Source organism: Vollenhovia emeryi, unplaced genomic scaffold (genome assembly GCF_000949405.1).
Source record: "Vollenhovia emeryi isolate VEMERY1.0 unplaced genomic scaffold, V.emery_V1.0 DF939314.1, whole genome shotgun sequence".
In the NCBI taxonomy this organism is placed as follows: domain Eukaryota; kingdom Metazoa; phylum Arthropoda; class Insecta; order Hymenoptera; family Formicidae; genus Vollenhovia; species Vollenhovia emeryi.
The window spans coordinates 159443-169617 of record NW_011967052.1 but is presented as its reverse complement, the minus strand read 5'-3'; the positions used below and the strand labels follow the sequence as shown (position 1 = coordinate 169617).

General features: G+C 36.4%; 2 protein-coding genes across 2 annotated transcripts in view; both read right to left on the bottom strand.

Moving 5' to 3' along the window:
• Window positions 1-2448, bottom strand: part of LOC105558769 — a 3393-nt gene extending 945 nt beyond the window's left edge. The window contains exons 1-5 of the mRNA XM_012006668.1: window positions 2353-2448; window positions 1120-1482; window positions 789-1041; window positions 641-709; window positions 476-562 (exon numbers count right to left, since the gene is read on the bottom strand). Of these exons, the coding sequence (XP_011862058.1) occupies window positions 476-562; window positions 641-709; window positions 789-1041; window positions 1120-1482; window positions 2353-2429 (849 nt within the window). The 5' untranslated portion in view covers window positions 2430-2448. The remainder of the gene's footprint in view (window positions 1-475; window positions 563-640; window positions 710-788; window positions 1042-1119; window positions 1483-2352) is intronic.
• A 2495-nt stretch (window positions 2449-4943) lies between these two features.
• On the bottom strand, window positions 4944-8367 carry LOC105558768. Its single transcript, XM_012006667.1, has 8 exons — window positions 7786-8367; window positions 7162-7552; window positions 6755-7020; window positions 6070-6426; window positions 5604-5850; window positions 5466-5534; window positions 5311-5397; window positions 4944-5115 (listed from the first exon to the last, which is right to left on the bottom strand). The coding sequence occupies exons 2-8, from the start codon at window positions 7459-7461 to the stop codon at window positions 5014-5016; spliced, it is 1428 nt and encodes a 475-aa protein (XP_011862057.1). The 5' UTR covers window positions 7462-7552; window positions 7786-8367; the 3' UTR covers window positions 4944-5013.
• Between the last annotated feature and the right edge of the window lie 1808 nt (window positions 8368-10175).

Genomic DNA, 10175 nt, shown 5'->3' with positions numbered 1-10175 from the left:
GAATCAAAATACCATAGCAAGAAAGTCGTCGAAAAAATAAATTAAAAAGTTATTTGCCATTTTTCGTTCCGAGCAGTAGTTTTTTTTAGATAAAAAGGTTCAAAACAGGCCAATCATACATTACGGTTGAACGGAAACTTGTCCGTGAGTCGCGCGTCGATAGTGTTAGTGCATTAACACTATCGACGCGCGACTCACGGACAAGTTTCCGTTCAACCGTAATGTATGATTGGTCTGTTTTGAACCTTTTTATCTAAAAAAACTACTGCTCGGAACGAAAAATGGCAAATAACTTTTTAATTTATTTTTTCGACGACTTTCTTGCTATGGTATTTTGATTCGCGAATTTCAGGACACCCTGTATACTTTATAAAGAACATGTGAAAGGAACATTGTCGTATCTTTATAATTAAATAAACCTTGTCATTTTATTTGACAATAAAACGACAATTATCTCTATATATTTCACACAAACCATGCTTAAGACTTGATTATCCAGAGTAAGACCGAACACGGAGAATGTCATGGGATGTTGCAAAATTTGAATACCAAACTGCTGAATCTGAAACGATTGCGGGCGATAATTATATAACACATTAACATAACAGCGATCATGTTAATGCGTTTTAAAGAAACAAACCTCCTCCCGCAAGTCGACATCTGCGTTGCAACCATAAATTGTATGAATAATTTCGATGGTTCTGTTTCCCTACAAATAGATGAATTGTGTACGAGTTATATTATCAAGATATTTTATTAGATGTTAATAGAAAAGAGAAATAAATTACCTCCTCGGCCGCGCTCTTGCAAACGCAACTTAAAAGAACTATTTGTGTAGTGTAAAGAGTACATAATGCCAGCTTCACAAATGTTTCTCCCACGAAATCTGCGACTTTGTGTTCGTTCATAAAGCATTCGACGTAAAACTTATAAAAAGTTTCAATGAGAAATATAATAATTACTCCTATTTCCCAAGCTACCTGTACTCCGAGAATAGTGCATATTATTTTTGATACTTTACACAACTCCAGGTGCACCTGTCTTAAAAATTTCAAAGATAATCAGATATATTTTATAAAATTCACTTTGTAATAATGCCTAACAATTGCCTGTACTCACTTGATTACTTGCAATAAAAATGTACATTTCTGACTTTTTGTCATTTTGGAGTTATTACGTCTTTGAGAATGATTCTGAAGTACGTTTTGAAATTCTTCTTTGACTTGTGAAGGAAAGTGAGGTTCAATGTGAAATACGATCGGATCACACTTCTCTGACATAGAATTATTTATTTGAGGCTGCGTCGCCTGACGCCATTGAAATATCATATTCGTGGGAATAACATGTTTTTCATAGTTCTTGACGTTTATGATTTTGCAAACATTTTTATCTTGAAAAAGGCCCGCTTTCATTTCTTTCGATAAATCCGTTAAGATGTCGCTCAAGAATTTGTTGATCAATCCAAGTTTTATTTGCAAGCATCTGCATTATTGTATAATAGAAAGTCTAGTGCTATGATACGTATTTTACAATAGAAAGTTAATATCTGGTACAATATCTAATATTTTATTTAATATCTAGTTTAAATTTATAATTATAGTTTCTCTTATCCTCGTGAAACGACTAATAAATCAGTATGTATCGGCGCATATTTTAATAATGTAAAACAAAATTTAGCGAAACAGTGTTAAGGTCTATCTACATAAGACGCAGGACGCGGGTCGCAAGTCGCAGAACGCGGAACGCAAGTCGCAGGTCGTAAGACTTTTGCGTCTAAGTATATAGTCCACATAGATACGCAGCGAGCTCTCTGCGTCAAAAGAAAAATGAATAAAATGTCAATCAGAACATAAATGTCATAACTTCTCTTAATTTTTTTTAACTTTATAAATTAAATCCCGCGTTGCTGCGGAATCCCAATTATATACCATTTACAAAAAAACTCAATTTCTCGCCTCGACGAGATCCTACGATATACGAGAATATTTGACAGTTGCCGCGATATGACAAGATATGTTCTGATTGGCTGGTCGCTTCGACGCAGGACGCGAAAGTTGAAATTCGCCCAACTTCTGTGCGTCCTGCGTATTGAAGCTTGCGGCTTGTTGCGGCCGGAAATACGTCACGCTGCGTCTAATCTTGCGACTTGCGACCCGCGTCCTGCGTCTTATGTAGATAGACCTTTAGGCACATAATTCTAATTCTCACATTAATATAATATTAATGTCACCGTTATGTATAATTAGTCATGTTAAGAAATACAATAGCGACTATCAGTTTGTCTTATATTAATTCGCGAATACACGTAGTAAGTACAAAAATAAGAATTATTTAAAGAGTCGATTTACATACCTCGCAAATATGTAGAATTCGAAGATATTAATGGAGTTGACGGTGTACGAGTACATACATATCAATAAAAGGTACATTGAAATAAATACGTCAGTGTTGATCCGCAAGTGACAGAAAATCAGGGTACACACAATAAAGGTGCATGTAAGCCAAATAACTGCGGTTCCAATCGTCAGGAAATATATTCTGTCATAACTCACTGTCAATCCCAGCTGTCGCAATGTTGCATCGATTTCGAAGATCTTTTTGTGACAAATTTTAAATTTCTAGAAACGTCAATTTATTATGAGACACTTATAATTTATACAGACGCATAGTTTTCTTCTAAAATTGTATTGTACGGTTTGTACACGGTTGTATACATAAACGCGGTGCAATGTAGATAAGTACTGTACATTACTTACCTTTGTATGCCACCAGCCTAGCAATATCTTCATTAACACAGATACAATAATAATATTCTTCAATAATTTATACAGGACAAATTCCAGCTTCATCAGTTTAATATTTACATAGTATTTTTCGTGCAGACGTAACCAGCCATTATAAAATATGATGTAAAGACACAAGAGATAGATCAGACTGAGCATAGGTCTTGGATGACCACGAGGATATTCAAAAACACGAAGTCCCAATAAACGGCTGCCAGTTGTCACCAAAGCTATCGCCTCAGAGAATTGCTTAGGACTCGTAAATAGCTTCATCTCGTCAGATCTCTGTCTTTTGTGATATTCCTCTGATATTACTCAATTTTTGTTATTTACTTGGGCAAAATATTTTTATTTTTTTAGTCTTCGGCTTATCAAACGTCTGAGATGTACAAAAGCAGATCGGTGTAGTATTGAGAAGCGATGTAAACGTATCTTCCTTACTGTTTTTATTCGATTTTCATGTCCTTCGCAGTGACACTGCGTCTGAAAATACAACTGTTCGGCAGACTTGGACGAACTCGTTAACTGATTTTCGGGTCTCTCGCTGTTCAGTATTTGACAGACATTCGACCAATAAATTGTTGACGTTCATAGATTTAATGTTATTCATAAATATGCATTAATTCCAGCATTGGTCACACTTGCTTCTAATCTCTTTTTACGTTTCTAACGGATTAACGTGTGAATGTTACGCAAAGTACTATATTTCCAGATCTATGCGAGAATGACTGACAATTTTATTAGATCGGACACCGACACGATTCACTGTTTTCTCTCGCTTGTTTTCCCGTCCTTGTCAATGATCCACCTTTGTTGATGAACGAAAGAATTGTACTTGAGCTCATGAGAAATTGTTACGAAGAACGTGGATGTGTTAAATATATGATCGTAAATGAGCCCTGCCCAATGGCTTTCGATGCTATCGCATATCTATAGTCAACTCTGCCTGTGAAGCAATAAGTAATTTGTTGTGCGCGCAGGGATCGTTTATATTATTGCTTTAATATCATCAGTAACGTAAGATCATAAGATACCATCCGGGATCTATTCTGGGATCTATTATCACACGCGTATGTAATGAAGGGAGAAAATTGCTGGCAAAAAATTACTCACGGCTCGCTGAGTAGATAGACACTACACAAGGGAAATGAAGATAAACCAATGGACCGCTATGCAATTGTTATATACGGCTTTACAATCTAAAAATATTTTTTGCTCACAAATGCTGCAACTGTTGCGTGAAAACTGTTGTACTCCTCAGCGGAAAGTTTTTTATTAATAGTTAACTTGTGTGAGCTATTACTGGAAAATACTATAGTTGAATACGAACTGAAGGAAAGTCAGGAGACCAAGATAAATGAAAGACAATCGTGCGAACTGCGAATGAACTTTGCACATTGTTTATTTCTTGCCAAATATGTCATACAGTTTAAACTCACGATTCATTACTAATTTATACGTCATTAAACACCTCAGAGTGCGTAGTGTGCGGTCAAATTTCTCTGTAATATTTATAAAATGTTTTCTTTACCTAACTACTAAGACTCAACTACCTTGCTTTGTGAGTAAACGATAGGTGTCGCGTTATGAAATCTCGTTATAAATTTGGGCGCAAAGCATTAACGTTCTTAATTATGGGCATCACGCAGAATATTTTGCAGTGTGTTACATAATATTATTGAGAAAAGAGCAAAATTCTTATTTATTACAATTGATATCACTTGTGAAGCTGATAATTATAAAAAAGATGTAATGGGAGCAAACGAATTACTAAATTGCTTAATTTTATACTTCACCGGTTGCCTTTAATTGATTTTTTAACTGTTTGCGAAATAAACATACGCGTAATACAAATCCTTTCATGTGACCATTTACTTGTATTATTATTGCCATTTATTCTCTTTACCACTTATCTCTTTAAATAATTGATAAAGGGCAAACTTACACGACAGCGTTATCTATTAAGTGCTGATCTTTGACAGAATAAAAAAAAATTGTACGGCTTAATTAGATAAAAGGAGAATTGTTTAGACGAGACATATGCAGAGTATGCAAGAGAAAAGAATTTAGCAAGAAATTTGTGGTGGTCTATAAAGGCGTTGGCAGAGACGCAGGAATCTCCCTCTTGGAGGGAGAAACTAAGGGACAATATCGTGGAGAATGAGGATATTCAGAGAATGAAACTCGATCTGGACAGCGCCATTGAAATAAATGAATTATTTATTAATATCTACAATTCCTTAAACTGTGCAGATTTTATGGCATTGTTTGATTCCAGCGTATTGCTCACTTGCGCCATAATAACCATGTAGATCGTTACAGTTTTCAAAACCTGTAAGAAAAAAAAAGTTAAATATGATGTGCATATAATATAATTGGGATAGAATTATAACAGTTTCTACGCAATTTATAAAAACTGTAAAAAGGACATTATCGAGTCTTTCTAATTACTTTCTAATAAATTTTGACGTTTTATTTCAAAATCGTTGAAACGCGAACCAACCGTACGTAACATTTCGATACAAACCATGCTTAAGACACGATTGTCCAGAGTAAGACCATACACTGAGAATGTTACTGGACTTTGCAAAATTTGCAGGCCAAACTGTTGTATCTGAAACAATTGTGGGCGTTATACATTAATATAACAGCAATTGTGTTAATGTATTGCAACAGCCAAACCTCTTCCTGCATGTCAGCGTCTGTGTCGCGATCATAAATCGCACGTATGATTTCGATGGTTCTGTTTCCCTGCAAATATTTTGTGCGCGTTATTTTATCAAGATCTTTAATTAGACGATTATAGATGACATGAATTACCTCTTCGGCTGCAATCCTGCTGACGTAAATCAAGGAAATGACTTTTATAATGTGAATAAGACACAGTGTCAGCAACACAAATGTTTCTCCGACCAAACTTCTGTGTTGGTTGATAACATATCGAACGTAAAAATTATAAACAGCTCCGGTGAGAAATATAATAATTACTCCTATCTCCCAAGCTATCTGTACTCCGAGAATAGTGCATACTATTTTTGTTACTTTACACAGCTCCAGGTGCACCTGTCTGAAAAACATTAAACGATAATCAGAAAAATTGTTATTTAAAACTCTTGTTCATTTTTTAAGAAATCGAAAATTTTGTCTCAAAAAGAAATCAGATAATGAAATTCGAATCGATTTTTACGAAAAATGCCAACTTTATATCTATCTATGTGCTCTATATATTTTTTCGTTTCATAGAGTTTACATCGTAATAATGTACTTATTAATTGCTTGTACTCACTTGATTACTTGTAATAGATGTTTACGTCTCTGACATTTTGCCGCGAAACTGTATCTTCCGGATGGATTCTGGGGTACGCTTGGCAATTGTTCTTTGACCTGGGACGGAAAGTGAGATTCAACGTGAGATATGCCCGGATCTTGTTTGTCTGACACAGAGACATTTCTTCGAGATTGCTTCCGTTGGCGCCTTCGAAGTATCATCCTTGTGGAAAGAACTTGCTTTTGTTGCTCGGCAGTTATAATTTTGCAAAAATCTTTCATTTCAAAAATGCCCAATTTTATCTCTTTTATCGATGGATCTGTTAAGCTCTCACGCAAAAGTTGGTTGACCAGCTCAAATTTCATTTTTAAATATCTACAACATTGTTTAATAGCTTTAGATATTATAATATGTACGTGTAATGCTTAAAGATCTAATATCTAGCATAAATAAATGATATTTCTAATGCAGTATCTTCTATTTGTACAATAACGCAGAATCTATTGCTTAATAATGTAAACCAAAATAACAAAGAAAATTATTACAATTAATATAACTTCAACGTTATACATAACATTGTGTGTAACAACTTACGTTAAGCAATACAATAGCAACTACTAATTTTGAACATATTAATTAGTGAATTCACGTAATAAGTTCACAAATTTCTGGATTAGTTACACAATAAATTAATTATGCACACCTTGCAAACATGTTGAATTCGAAGACACTAATGGAATTGACAGTGACCGAATACGTAAACTCCAATACTAGGTAAACTGCAGTGAATATGTCCGTGTTTATTTGCAAGTGAATGAAAATCACTGTGCATACAGTAAGAGTAAATGTAATCCAGGCAGTGAGGATTCCGATCGTCGCGAAATATATTCTTTCATAATTCACCCTCAATCCTAACTGTCGCAGCGTTTCATCGATCTCGAAGATCTTTTTGTGACAGACTTTGAATTTCTACAAATGACACTTTATAATTAGGCAATATTATAATTTATACAGACGCAGTTTTATTCTACAATTGTATTGCACAGTTTGTATCTTATGTACAGAGTACAATGAGCTTAGAAGCTGTCGAACGTTATTTTATTTGCTCACCTTTGTATACCACCAGCCTAGTAACATCTTTATTATCACTGACACAATAAAGAGATACATCATTAATTTGTACAGAACGTATTCCAACTTCATCAGCTTAAGGTTTGCATAGTATTCTTCTTGTATGCGCAACGTGCCATTACAACATAGGATGTAAAGAAACAAGAGATAGATCAGGCTGAGTATAGGTCTTGAACGACCGCGTGGATAATCAAAAACGCGAAGTCCCAATAAACAGCTCAGAGTTGTCAACATTGCTGTCGCCTCGGAGAAGTGCTTAGGCCTCGCAAATAGCTTCATCTCGTCAGATCTTTTCCTTTATCCGATATTCTCCGATTGCCATTTACTTGAACGAAATACCTTCTCCTTTAATTTTCAGCTGCTCGAACGTCTGAAGATTTATCCAAAATCAGATTGAATTTAGAAGCAGTAATAACTATCTATCGCATCTTCTTGAAGTTTCGTGTCGATTTTCGCATGAATATCACTAAAGATAGAACTGTTTCGCAGACTCGGGCGAAGTCGTTAATTTAATTTTACGTCTTTCTCGAAGGTGCCCAATATTTTATAGAGAGTCAACCGATAACTCGCCCAAGTTTCTATGTATGTTGTAACATTACTTACACGTATGTATTGACTCCAGTATTAGTCATACTTGCTTCTTTTCTTTCTTGATATTTGCACAGGATTAACATGGAGTAAATATTACACGTGTTATATCTATTTCCAGATATCTCTGCGTAAGTGGCTGATAATTTCGTCAGACCGGACACCAACACGATTCACTGTTTTCTCTCGCTTGTTTCCCTGCAGTCCGCTAGTCGGTGGTTCACCTTTGTCAATGGTCGAAGGATCGCACTTGAGCTCAAGAGGAATTGTTATGAAGAACGTGGGTGCCGCGAATGAACGTGCGCAAACGAGCCCCGCCCAATGGCCTTTGATGTTATCATATGTATCTATAAAGAGTCAATTTTGTCCGCGAAGCAATGACTAATTTGTTGTACAAATGTGCGCGCAGGAGTCGCTTATTATTGCTTTAATGTCAGTCACGTCGTAAGATATCATCCAGGATCTACGATAACACACATATGTGCTGAAAAAAAAATAAATTTACGGTGAAGATCGCAAATGGCTCATTGTTGCAATAAATATACAAACGCTGCAAGTAAATGAAGGGATAAACCAATGGACCGCTAAGCATTTGTTACACACAGCTTTAACAAATTCAAAAATGCACAGAAGAAACAATCGGATGGAATGTGCTATTTTACGCAAAATATTGCAGCTTTCATGTATAAATTATTTGCTCTTCAGCGAGAAGTTTTTTACAATGTCTTCAGGGAGCTATTCCTGGAAAATAGTAGAGCAATTCAAAGGCAGATTGAAGAAACGTCGACTGCTATAAATTAAAGGCTTGCATGAGAATTGTAAATTATTTCTTGCCGGCGATACAATCAAGACTCATAATCGATTATTAATTATAATACGCATACTAAACGTCTTAGACCTGTCACAGTCATCCCTGGGTACGCATACTGAGCGGTCAAATACTATCTCGAAGCGACGAGAGACTCAATGCGATGATATGAGATGTATCCAAATATGAGCATCGTTTAAAGAAGCAATTATCGTCCGTAATTATCGCAGCGAAGAAGTAATTGCAAGTTTTACCTTTGATTCTCGGACGTACAGATCTTAACGTGAATCGATGGTCGAGCATCGATGGCAAATCGCGAGGATTCAGCGAACACGCGATGATATCGGTCGCTAATTATTCGCAGAGAGCGATTGTATTTTCTTCACGTACTTGTCGAAAACGCGTATCACAAAAGACTAGTTCATTGTCGCCGCGTGAATGACCTTGCGTACGGCGTGACGTGTTTCACCGAGCGGCAAAAACCGAGCACGAATTCCAAGAAATGACGTAGCTCCATAGACCGAGCGTAGTAAACAATTCGGTCGCCGAGCGCCGGTTCCAAAAAAACGTCGCGTCGTTAACAGTTAACACCTCGATCGAGAACAATCTAGTGAGCCGAATTAGTCTTCGTGGTTCACTCGAGCGAGGCGGACGTTCCGCGCGTCGTCGCGTCGCTTCTCCTAACGCGATTATCTTTTGCGCAAAGCGATCGTCTCGTACGAGAGAGATTAATATTTGTCAATCGCGTTTAAGTAAGTGTCGCGATCCATGATCATATCGTTGATCTCTACGGTGATTTGTCGAGATAAAGATCACGCGTAATTTGAAGAGAAAGTGCGATAAGTGAATTACATACATAAATTATTTGTTAGTTTCGATACATCCACGAGCGATACTACCTTCTTTAACAATCGGAATCTGATAAATCTCTCTCCCGCTGTGCCTTAAAATTTTCGTCGGTTCAACTTAAACATTTGTCACGTTTAGATCAAAAGTGCAAGGTGATACATGAATCGTCGGGTAAAATGATATATACCGAAAAATTATAACATATCGATCGCTTGCCAAGAAATAATCTCTCGAACAATTATGCGTAAAAAAGTGCGCGTATAACGTAAAGTGTCCATTTTCGTCGCGTTCGGGAGTGCCGTTTACACGATCGAACTAAAGACTTTTCAAAGCCCATTTGAGGAGCAAGTATTCATTAAATGTCCGTTCCTGTCGATGGCCACACTTCTGAGATTTGGCAGGTGTTTGAGATATAATACTCGTCGACTCGAAGTGGAGGCGAACTTGACGGAACCAAATGCATACTTTCACATGGGCTTCAGAAAACGGGAGTGTAAAATCGCGCGAACGATCTTTGTGTTTTCGCGAGTGTGCCGGAGGACAATCCGAGAGGAGGAGGGGGCCCAGGAGAGGCATCGGGCGCCAGCGGAGCAACTTTACGGTAATTATATTTTATTTAGTGTAAAATCAATCTTTTTCCAGTTCATTTTGAGTCGTTTCATCTCATAATTCTATAATTTCTAAATAGTAATTGGAGAACAAGAAATAATTTAAAATCTTACACTGAAAAAAATTTCTGGTTGAATAC

Bases quoted from the DNA above. Each gene is read 5' to 3' on its own strand.
- LOC105558768 (XM_012006667.1), bottom strand. From the start codon at position 7,461: ATGAAGCTATTTGCGAGGCCTAAGCACTTCTCCGAGGCGACAGCAATG. The intron at 7,021-7,161 runs GTGAGCAAATAA...TGTCATTTGTAG, and splicing joins TAGGCTGGTGGTATACAAAG to AAATTCAAAGTCTGTCACAA. The intron at 5,535-5,603 runs GTAATTCATGTC...AAATATTTGCAG, and splicing joins GCAGGATTGCAGCCGAAGAG to GGAAACAGAACCATCGAAAT.